The sequence below is a fragment of the Rousettus aegyptiacus genome, unplaced genomic scaffold (assembly GCF_014176215.1).
Source record: "Rousettus aegyptiacus isolate mRouAeg1 unplaced genomic scaffold, mRouAeg1.p scaffold_m13_p_2, whole genome shotgun sequence".
Lineage (NCBI taxonomy): Eukaryota > Metazoa > Chordata > Mammalia > Chiroptera > Pteropodidae > Rousettus > Rousettus aegyptiacus.
The window spans coordinates 27816541-27828303 of record NW_023416295.1 but is presented as its reverse complement, the minus strand read 5'-3'; the positions used below and the strand labels follow the sequence as shown (position 1 = coordinate 27828303).

The 11763-nt window shown below is 37.9% G+C and overlaps 1 protein-coding gene and 1 pseudogene across 1 annotated transcript; both read left to right on the top strand.

Moving 5' to 3' along the window:
* Positions 1–63: 63 nt before the first annotated feature.
* Positions 64–8140, top strand: MAIP1 (matrix AAA peptidase interacting protein 1). Its single transcript, XM_016131115.2, has 5 exons — positions 64–646; positions 4389–4460; positions 4884–5010; positions 6208–6355; positions 7835–8140. The coding sequence occupies exons 1-5, from the start codon at positions 197–199 to the stop codon at positions 7911–7913; spliced, it is 876 nt and encodes a 291-aa protein (XP_015986601.1). The 5' UTR covers positions 64–196; the 3' UTR covers positions 7914–8140.
* Positions 8141–11270: 3130 nt separating this feature from the next.
* On the top strand, positions 11271–11389 carry LOC118614647 (annotated as a pseudogene).
* Positions 11390–11763: the final 374 nt, after the last annotated feature.

Below are 11763 nucleotides of genomic sequence, written 5' to 3'. Positions count from 1 at the left end.
CTGGGGAGTCTCTGTACGGACCGTGTGTTGGAAAGCCAGGATGGGGCGGAGGTGGTAGCAACAGGCTAGCTTTACCAGAGGTGGCAGCAACAGGCTAGCTTTACTCTCCAGTCTCCTCCTAACCCCGCTAAGGTGGTTTCCCACCGACTTTTTTATGGTGCAGCACAAGCAAGCACGGAGGTGAAAGGTCGTAAAAATGGCGCTGGCCGCTCATCTTTTTCCCCGCTTGCTGCTCTCTCGGCCGTGGCTTGGTGGGGCCGCCCGGCTTCGGACTCCGGGTGCAGCTGAGGTGAGGCCGTCCTTGGCTGGACTTTGCTGTTTCTGCCGCCGCCACCTCGGTTCGGGAACGACCCCATTTCCTCGAGTCACTTTGTTTTCGGCAGCTTCAGCGTTGCCTACTCGGGGTCCCCGTGGTCCCCTGCTCAGCCCTCCGGGGCTCTATGCAGTTCTCCCCGCTTTCCCTGCCTTCCCTCGGCGCAGCTACAGCACCGAGGAGCAGCCCCAACAGCGCCAGAAAACCAAGATGATCATTCTGGGGTTCTCCAACCCCATCAACTGGATTCGAACTCGAATTTACGCCTTCCTTATCTGGGCCTATTTTGACCAAGAGTTCAGCATCGCAGAATTCTCAGAGGGAGCGAAGCAGGTTTGTTTATTCTCCTGGGGTTGACTGTACGCCTCTCATGCATTCAACTATTACACGTAAAAGTATTTAGCGGGGAGCTGACCTCACTGGGTCCCAAATTATCAAACGTGTGTAGTGACCCCGGCACAGAGCCCTCCAGCCACTTCTTGACTTAAATTAAGCTTCTGCTTCTGTTTTCATGGTCGCCGAGGAGGAGAGATTCAATTGAGACACCAGAGTGAAGTCCCCTAATTACTTTTTCCACTTTATAGGATTTGAATCAGAAAAGTATTTAAAGCCCATTTCTGCCACTTACAAGCTATATCTTTTCTGAACATGATTTTCTGCAAAATGAAAAAGACTGCTTGGCACTCCATACATGGTTTTTGAATAAATGAACGAGTGGATAAGATTGTTTTGAAAAGTAAATGAGATAACATTTTTAAAGTGCTATAAGGTCATTTTTGGGTAGAAAGATAAAACCCGCCAGAGCTCCGTTGCTCTTTTTTCGTCTGTACCCCATCCTCGACCCTCCCCATTATACTCCTAAAGAATTACGCAGAGATGAGCAGTTTTCCTCCTTCAAAGGATTTGCAGAGACAGCCTGGCCACTGATAAGTGCACAGTATTCTGCGCACTGAGAAACAGCTTTTGGTGATTCATAGTGCTGATGGTCCTGTCCCTCTTTCTCAGTAGCTGATAATATTCCACTTTACCCTTGCCACGGTGCCCATCACTTTGAGTTTTGAGATTATTTGCACATACATGCATTTTTCTAGGATAAAAAGCCATTTATAACTTTCTTTTGTGGCTCTGTTAGAGTTTTTCATTACCAAATATTTCAGAACTATTGATAAACGATAGAAGTCATAGTTTATTTTCCGGTTCATGCCTCCTGTACCTTAAAATTATGCCATCCGTCTTATCATTTTACAATATTGAGTGTATACTGGTATTGATATGTTCACTCCTAATTTATTTCAGTTGTTTCTATAAACACAGCCATTTATATTTATTTATGTGACCTGTCAGTTATAAATTAAATATTAGAGTCAGTGTTAACTCCTTTTCTTGCTTTCCCGAATCAACTCTTGACTGTGTTAGGTGGTTATTAATAACTTAAACGCAAAGAGCATCTTGATTAATAGCATCTACTCATGTCAGTTCTCAAAATCTTTAGTCCACGCAGAGATAAATTGGCATGACCCTACTATTCTCCACAATGCCTGCTGATGACGTGAGCTTCTGTACTTCATAATACATACATGACTGTACCAGTTCCTTTATGCGTTAGGGAATGGAAATCATCTCCCCACCATGGGCAAAAATCAGACTTTAGTCCCTATTTCCTCTGAACACAGAGGAGCATGGGAAACTTTTTAGTCACTCTCCAATCTTAGAGGTCCTCCAGCTATTAGTTAGCTATTTTAGCACCCCTTTTTGCTGTTAAGTAGCATCTCCACCCCTTCCTTCATCAGCCAATTTGTATGCAGTTTTGCCTCATCTAAGTCAATTTTTGCGCACTTAGCTATTCTGATATCCAGAAAGGATTTTGGGTCACCCATAGCAAATGTTTGGTGAATCTTAAATTAGTGATTACTTAACATATATTTCAGATCAAATAAATTAATTCTTCAACACCCGAGATTTAAAAGGACATGGCCAAAAAACCCCCCTGTCAGATCTCATATTGCAAACTGTACGTTTGCATGAATATAATTCAGAGGCTTGGGAATAATCTGGTGCAAAAACATTAATATATCTACTCTCACAGACTCCCCTTGCCCTTTCTCCTTAGGCTTACCTTCCATCAATAAGATGTTGTCTTGGGTTGTGAATATCAATTTATCAATTAGATCATGTTCATTAAGATTTTTCTTAATCATAGAACATGAAAGTGAAAAGTCACCTTAGGACCTATCATTCTAGTTTAATCCTCCTTTGCAGATGGTAAAACCAAGCTCCAGAAAGGTAAGATAATTGGCTTAAGAATGCACTATCCTGTGATCCACTCTACAAGCAGTCTTGGTCCTCTAGAATCACTAAAATTGAGATGGTTAAGTACAATCTAGGCAAGCTTTTAGTCATCAAATGAGCCAAGGGAGTAGGGAATCCAAAGCTGTAAATGACTTTATTAGCTCCACAGGCCCGGCTTTCCATCGATGTGTATATATGACATATCTTCCTTATTATGATCATCAAACCACATTAATCAGATCCTGTTTGTTTCCCAAATCTTGCACATTTTAGCCTTTTCTATGAACAAGAGGACTATTTCCTAGAAAACTGTTTAGGTTAGACACCCCTATGTCATCAAGGCCTTATCAAGGCTGCTTACTACAGTTCTGACACTAACTCCCCAGATTTAATTCAGACCCCACAGGTTAAGGTCTCAGTCCTACAAGTTTAGCTGTACTTCAGATACCAATCCCAAATCCTGTCCTCCCATACTTTTGACCCACCAGCTATAAACCGGAAGTTCTCACATCCCCCTTCCTCGGGTTCAGTAAATTGCTAGAATGGTTCGGGGAACTCAAGAAAGCACTTTACTTGCTGTTTCCAGTTTATTAAAAAGGAATAGCCAAATGGAAAAGGTATGTGGAAAGGGGTGTGGAGTTTCCACGCCCCGTTTAGGCACAACACTCTTCCCACACCTCCATGTGTCACATGTGCCCCTGGTATATCTTTGAGTGTCCAAGTTTCTCCTTTTATGAACACCAGTCAGATTGGATTAAGGCCCACCCTCATATAATCACCATTTTAAAGGCCCTATCTCCAAATACAATGACCTTTTGAGGTACCGGGATTTAGGGCTCAACATGTGAATTTGGGGAGGACACAATTCAGCCCATAGTAATTATGCTCTGAAAACCATCTAGTTATTCAACCAGATAACTAGTTTTTATAGTATTGTCTCTGACATGCCTATGCATTCTTTCTTAAGCCAGTTCTTCAGATTTCATCTTAGATATTACTTCCTTTAGGAAGCTCCCTCTCTCTGATTCTCCTAGGTCGCCTTAAATGGCACTTCTGTATGCTCCCAAATCGTCCTTTTCTTACTCCCGTCATAATTCTTGAACTTGTCAGTTTACGTGTCTACCTCCATGGGTAGATTGAAAGCTCCTTAAAGGTAAGATTTGAGTCTTATGTACGGTTTTATTTCTCACTGCTGGGAATGAGGATTGAAGTTGGTTTCCCCCCAACACACACTTTAAAATGAGATGTCATACTTCAAAATTGGAACCCACCATAGTAGCCTCGTTATCTTTTCTGACACTTTCCAAACCTGCATTATCTAAACGAGTTTTAGACTATAATGCAAGATCTCCAGACTCCAGTGTTGTCTAGATTGTGCTGCTTCCCAACTGCTATCTATGTATGATAGCATGGGGGGAAAGAGGGGCTATATAACACTCAGGATGGTTGATTACTTCATCATTATTTTGAAAGGAAATATACAGAATTTTTATTGAGGACCTCGTGTGTACACCACACACTGTCTTTTCCCAGGTCCTGAGAGCGCATAAATAATTAGCAGTCTGCTCACTTACTGCTATGTGGGAAAGCCATGTGAGAAAAGAAAAGCCAGCCAACTCCGAGTCATGCCTAACACTGACAACTTAGTGTTTGACATTGTTTATCGCCTTTATCATAAAATAGTCTTTTTTATACTTAGCCATTTAAGTTTGAGCATTGTATATTGTGTGGTATTTTGCATGGTGTTTTGAAATAATCACCACCCTCCTTCTACTGTTTTTTTAAGGCTTTTGCTCATGTGTCCAAGTTGCTGTCACAGTGTAAATTTGACCTATTGGAAGAACTTGTGGCCAAAGAGGTAAAGTATACTTTGAATTTTCCTTTAAAAATATATGTATTATTCTCTTGCAGTAGAATGGTATACAGTACATTATCTCTATTTATGTGTAAAAATAATGTGTGCCATCAGCTAAAGTAGAGTCTCTGTATCATTTCTTTTGGGTACTTTAGGTCATATAAAAGCATAGAATGACTTGGCTCTTTAAGGCATAAGTAAGTAAATATGATGTTTTTTGCTGGTTCTCATATAGAATGTTTTGTTAGGAGTTATCTGGTTGAATGACTAGATGGTTTTCAGCCTTTCTTTTGAAGATGAGTAAATATGGTAGTAAATTTAAAAATAGGTTTAGAAAAATTCATTTCATTAAGACTTCATTATGCATTTTGAAAAGCTTTTGAAATTCAATATGCGAATTATAGTTTGTTTTTTTGCCAAACTTAGGTGCTAAATGTATTGAAAGAAAAGGTTACTTCATTACCCGACAACCATAAAAATGCCCTTGCTGCTGACATAGATGATATTGTATACACTTCAACAGGAGACATCTCCATTTACTATGATGAGAAAGGTAATGCTGGAGCACAATTAACTTTAAATGATACGTAATTATCCAGGTAAGCTAAACTACTGGATAATCATGACATAGTGGGTGTTCGTTGGTTCAAGTGGATATTTATAGAACTTCAGAGAAAATACTATATTCATTCTTTAAACACCTAGCTCTAGAACAATTGAGATATGGTAACAATTTCTTATGCCCTTCTATCTGGAACACTACTATTTAATTCACAGGAGAGAGCATTGTCATGTAAGTTGATAAAAATTGTCTAAGACAAGCGGCTCCCATATATCAAATTAAAAATATTTGTGTTTCAAATATCCTAATTTGAAGGAAATAATTGAGCATTTTAAATGCCCAGTTGTATGTTAAATAGAAGGAGTAAGGAGTGAAATAAAAAGCAAATGATATCAGCTAAAAACTGTTTTGAAAGTAAGATTAACTGCAGAACTCCCAAATTAGATTTGGAGACAATGAAAAAAGTTGAAAGGAACATTAGTGGTTATCTGCTTGCCCAATGCATACACTTTCCTTATGGCATTCCTGAAAATGTATTGACTTATTTGTTCCTGCTACACATATTTACATATGTATTATGCATCAGGCACACAGGAAATCTGGCCTTTGCTTACACACTTTTCAAGGCAGTTCTGATTTGTACTCTTAATAGTTAAAATTTTTTCATTTACATGTTAATTTAAAACATTCGTAAGGGTACTTTTAAATATTTTTTCTTTCCTAATATTTCAAATTGCATCTTTGCATCATAGTCACTGCCTGATTTTTACACAGGAATTGTTATAATCAGTAGGTGTAACAAAGTGAATTAGGATTGAATAGAAGTCTGGCGATTGGGGTTAATTAGCGACAAGAAGTGTTTTTTTCCCCCTCATTTTTGACAACAGATATATGTTATAACTTTAGAAAATGACACAAATTGAAAATAATCTATGTAGTATACTTAATAAATAGTACATGCTCAGTAAAGAGCTATTACTGCAATGCAAAGAGGGCAAATATATCATAAACCCTAAGAGAATTTTCAAAAAATAAAAAGTTATCAATACAGATATCTCTTAGGCTAGAATAAACACAAAATTTAATCTGTAACAACTGTGTAACTACTGCCAATTTCTGATTTCATTTTGGATATATAGATGATAGATTATTGTGATTTGTATGTGTATGTGTGTTTTTTTCCCTAAGGAAGGAAGTTTGTTAACATCCTGATGTGCTTTTGGTATCTAACCAGTGCAAACATCCCCAATGAAACTTTGAGTGGAGCCAATGTATTCCAGGTTAAGTTGGGGGATCAGAACGTGGAAACTAAACAGCTTCTTAATGCAAGCTATGAGTAAGTCTAATTACATTTCATTGTTTTCTTTCTCTAGAAAATGGAAGGTAGTATGAAGGTATGAAAACTAAAGGGAGCTTTAGGAAAAAAGGATTGAAATTTGAGAAGTTATTTATGAAGAAAAAAGTCATAATGACAGACTGGCCATGAAGCAGGAGTGTTCAGAAATAGAAGGAGGTAATATTTCTGAATGCAATTAAACGGTGTTTCCGCTGTTGTATTGCTGCATTACAGAACACTCAAGCTCAGTAGCTTCAGACAGCCCATTTATTTTGCCTGCTGTTTTACTGCTCAGGAATTCTGGAATTTCAGCTGTGGGATTTTCTCTGCTTCACCTGGCATCAGCTAGGTGGCAGGGGCTGGAGGATTCATTTCCACAGTGGCTTCTTCACTCACACATGCAACACCTTGGTGCTCTTTGGCTTCTCCACATAATGTCTCATTCTCCAAGGACTCTCTTTGTGGCTTGGGCTTGTGGTAGTCTCAGGCTAGTCCATGTTTTATGGTGGGTGGCTTCTAAGAGGCAGAAGATGTAAGATGATAGACCAGCAAAGGGCTATGCTCAGGATTGGAACAGCTTCATTTCCGCCGTGGTCCTCTAGTCAAAGCAGTCACAGGACCTGCACAATTAAACAAGCCTAGACCGACTCCACCTCTTAATGGAGCAACAGCAAGGTGACATTGCAGGAAAACACATTGGATGGGAGATACGGTTATGGTCGTTTTGGGAAAATAAAATCTGCTATAATTGGCACATGGACTCTCCACTCACGGACCATTTTTTGACCATCTCCCATTTACCCAGTACTCTGGTAAGGGTTAAGATACAAAATTGAAGGGTTCTTGCCTTTAAGGAGGTGCCATCTAGTAGGTGGTTAGCAAATTATTAAAAAGACACTATGGTATATTTTTATGCTAATAAAATTTGGAGTGGCGAACAAGTTAAGCAAGTCAGTGGAGACACAATTACATATTTAAATAGTTATTTAATTCGAATTTACTGACTTCCTTTTTTAGACATCATTTATAATTAACACATACTATAATCAATACTAATGGTTCTGATAATAGTTCCTACTAAGACCATGGGCAGCTCATAAACACTGTTATTTTCAAGACTGACTAAAGTAGATAAATCCAATTCCACTGAAGTGCTGTTTTCATCACCATAGTCCAATTTATTTCTCCTCATATTAGGTATATATTATAGCTAGTATTTAACCACAGAATAATACCTCAGTTTCTCTCAAGGCCTCACAGATCATGGAGTATAGATCAGTCCATTGAAAATGTACTTTGATTTTGTGAGAGATTTTTCGTTATTGAAATGATTAAACTTTTTTAATTTTGATTTTTATTTATCATTGACCATTAGCTTATTTCCAAAAGCTGCCTCTAATGTACACTTGCAAATTATATAGCTACTAAGAAGTATTTGGACTAATGTAAAATTCACATTATTTGTAATTTTTTTCCTAGATTTCAGAGGGAGTTTACACAAGGAGTTAAGCCTGCCTGGACCATTGCACGGATTGATCACTCAAAGTTGTTAGATTAAGCTTTCTTGGAAAAATCAGCTAATTGGACTTTTAGCAATTGCTGTGAAACACTGAGGAAGAAAAGTTTTGGATCAACCGATCTTCACTTAGTCAAGTCTGTGGATTACTTTTGTATTATTTCAAAATACTCTTTGTAGTATATTATATTAGCATGATACAATAAAGCATTTTCCACAGATTGTTGTCACCTTCTGTAAAAGAGGTCAAAATAAACTACAACAGCCTATCGCTGATGTCATATTCAATATCACTTCTAATATTACATATATATGTGTATACACACAAACTAATTTGATAATAAAAATATTTAAATGTTTCTAAATTAATAGTTCTTAAATGTTTTATTTTTAATAACATTTATATCAATAATTCAAGAATGTATAAGACTTATTTTTAAAAATCAGTGCTGCTATTTGACAACTTCTGATCACCAGCTAGATGAGAAGGTGGAAGGGATGGAATTACAGCAAATTGATTACTGTAAAACTAAAGATCAGTGAACTTGAAACTTTTAAAGTACAAAGAAAAAAAAAAAGGAACAGTGCCTCCCCCAACTATGGGATAATATCAAGCCTTTTAACACCTGTATTTGGAGTCTTAGAAGTTGGGTAGGAAAAACAAAAACAATATAAGAAGAAATGTCAAAATTTTCTTAATAAAAACTATAAATCCACATATCCAAGAAATTCAATAAACAGGATAACACATAAAGAAAACGTCACTGAGGTACATCATAATCAAATTTGTAGAAAACCAGAGAAAAATATAAAATCAGTTGGAGAAAAAGCTCCATATAGAGAATCACTGCATTTTTTTTTCCCTCAGGCTGTGCAAATTAGAGACCTTGGCACGAAATCTTTAATATGCTAAAAGAAACCCATTGATTTAGAATTCTATATTCATCAAAAATGTTCTTCAGAAAAGGTGAAGAAAGACTCTCAGACAAGGAAAAGATGAGAGAATTTGCTGCAAGTGTGCCTATTTTATAAGAAATATTAAGAACCAAAATGAGTAGAATGTAAGATTTAGAAATGGAACCATGCATATCGGACGATTGATTTTTATTTTAAGGGATTGATTCACAAGGTTGTAGAGGCAGAACAGGCCAGCAGCCTGGAGACCCAGGGAAGACCTGGTGCTGCAGTTTGAAGCAAGTCTGCCAGCAAGATTCCTTCTGAGCGAATTGTCTCTCTATTAAGACTTCATTTCAACACATTAGGTGAGGCCCACCTATATGATGGCGGGTATTTTGATTTATTCAGAGTCTGCTGACTTAAGTGTTAATCTTCTAAAAAATACCTTTATAGAAATATCTAGAATAATGTTTGACCAAATATCAGTACAGTGACCTACATCTTTTTTTTCTCTTATAACTTGGGAAATGCCTAAGGTGTTAGGAGCTCTGGGCCAGAAACTGGGATAAAGTCTACATACTTATTATTATAAATTATAGTATCACACACATAGTTTTTATCTAAAGCATCTGAAAGTAAATTTTAGACATACCATAGTTTCAAGTCACTAAGTTTGAAGTAATTTGTTACATCAGCAACAGGAAATTAATATACAACATGGTCCTTGCACAAATCAGTGTTAACATTACAGTTGGAAAAATGATTCTCTAATTCTATGTCTTCTACTGGCATCCTTCTATAAAACAGGTCCCCCTTCCCTTTATTATTTTTTTTAAACTACTATAAACAATTTTAATCATCCAATATAGTATCAATTACAATTATTCTTGAAGCTTAAATAGCCCCTAGTTTTGCCAGTGGGAGCCCCTACAATCTGTCTGCTGTGACAGGTTAAAGACTAACATGACCCTGTTAGTCTTTGGGTGCTTCTGCACTTTCTGCATAACTATGTCCCCGGATCTTTTGTCCATTTCCCACCATATCCTGCAAAATCAGTGGTTTCTCCAAGGAGTTATGATTTCTTCTCAGGGCAATTGCTATACATTGAATGTTTGTTCTCCCCACCCCTGAAATCCATATGTTGAAATCCTATCCCTCAATGTGATGGGAGAAGGGACCTCTGGAAGAGATTAAGTCATGAGGATGGAGCCCTGTGAGTGGAATTAGTGTCCTTATAAAAAAAGAACCCAGAGAGCTTCCTCACAGTTCTGCCATGTGAGAACAAAGTGAGAAGGTGGCTAACAAGAAAGTGGGCCCTCACCACACACTAAATCTGCTGGCATTGTGATCTTGGATCTCCCAGCCACCAAAACTGCGAGAAATGTGTTCATTGTTTAAGCCACCCAGTCTATAGTATTTTTGTTACAGTAGCCTGTACGAACTAAGGGATGACATTCAGAAACCAAGAATTGGGCATCTCAAAGTGTTTTGACATTTTATGTCTCTAAGAGAACGTTCATATTTGTAAATATTTCAGATTTTGGATCATTTATCTAAAGGAATGTTATGTTGGGAATGCTAAACGTGGACTATTCATCTTATTTCTGTCAACCGTATGTAAAATATTCCTCCCCCATTACTCTACGCCCTAAACGAGATTTATGTTAGTTTATAGCACTTATCATATCTAATGTTTATTTGTTCCATTGTCTTTCCGACTAAGGCAGGAACTTTTATATCTTGGTTCTGGCACAATATCTGGTATGTAGTAGAGCTCAATAAATATTAGTTGAATAAATAAATAAATGAGTGAACCTCATTACTATTGAGTTTCCTGACTCATAACAGGAACATTTTTCCTCTTGATTTTGTGCCTTAGCAAGCTAAATGCGATTTCTTTAATCAGGTATAGTCCCCCTCTCAAGAGGTATATGGTATTGGATAAGCGACCTGGCTTACATAGACCTATGATAAATGTCATTTATCCTAAACACCACACGGTGGAGCTAACTGTGTATAGAATCTGCTGGAATCAGCAGTAATTTTGAGTAGGTCTGGAGTCACCAAGTGACAGGAAGATTGCTTTGCTTACGGACAGATTTTTGTAGATTAATAAAGGAAACTGCTCAACAAAAATTTTATGAACAGAAATTGTTAATGTTGAAAGGTTTAAGCTCATGGGCCAAATTGGAGGGAAATTTTTCCCACATCTCTTCTCTGGTTGCTAGAACCATAGATTATACCATTCAGTTCCTCTGCAATTACCCTCGCTTTCTGAATAGTGTGGTATACTAGTCAGTATAATGTAGATTACGCTGTAGTCACAAAAAATCTAAATCTCAGTGGATTAAGCAAAAAAAAGAGGGTGTATTTTTTGTTCGCACTGCATGTCCAATAAGAGACACTTGGAGACTCCCCTCGGTGGTGGCATCACCCTCCCTCCTGGACACAGCTGATGAGCAGCCACTACCTGATACTACAGCAAGTGAAAAACACAACTCTGTCTGTGGCCACGCTACCCTGAACGTGCCCGATCTCGTCTAATCTCAGAAGCTAAGCAGTGTTGGGCCTGGTTAGTACTTGGATGGGAGACCACCTTGGAAGACCAGGTGCTGTAGACGTTAAAAAATATAATAATAAATAAAAATAAAACACAACAATTCCTCACATAAGATATTACATACTAAACTAGGAAGCGATATAATTCACTGGCCCGAACATATCCCCCCACTCAACCACGTAGATCCAGGAAGTAAAACTCTACCATGTAGCTGGAAGACAGAGAGTAAGAAGCATTTTGTGAGCAGCAGTAATTACCACGGGCAGCAGTTAATGGTTTCTCTTGTTTAAACCCTAGAAATGGCAATCTTAGAGCAACACAGTACACACTATTGCCATCAGAGATCAAGAGGCTCAGGGGAAAGAAAGATTTCCCAGATCTTTTGGTGACATATTATTAGCTGAGAATTATTGACTACTCTGCTATAGAAGCTTG

Coding starts and splice junctions, on each gene's coding strand:
- MAIP1 (XM_016131115.2), top strand. CDS start 197: ATGGCGCTGGCCGCTCATCTTTTTCCCCGCTTGCTGCTCTCTCGGCCG. Junction 647..4,388: donor TCTCAGAGGGAGCGAAGCAG/GTTTGTTTATTC, acceptor TGTTTTTTTAAG/GCTTTTGCTCATGTGTCCAA. Junction 6,356..7,834: donor CTTCTTAATGCAAGCTATGA/GTAAGTCTAATT, acceptor TTTTTTTCCTAG/ATTTCAGAGGGAGTTTACAC.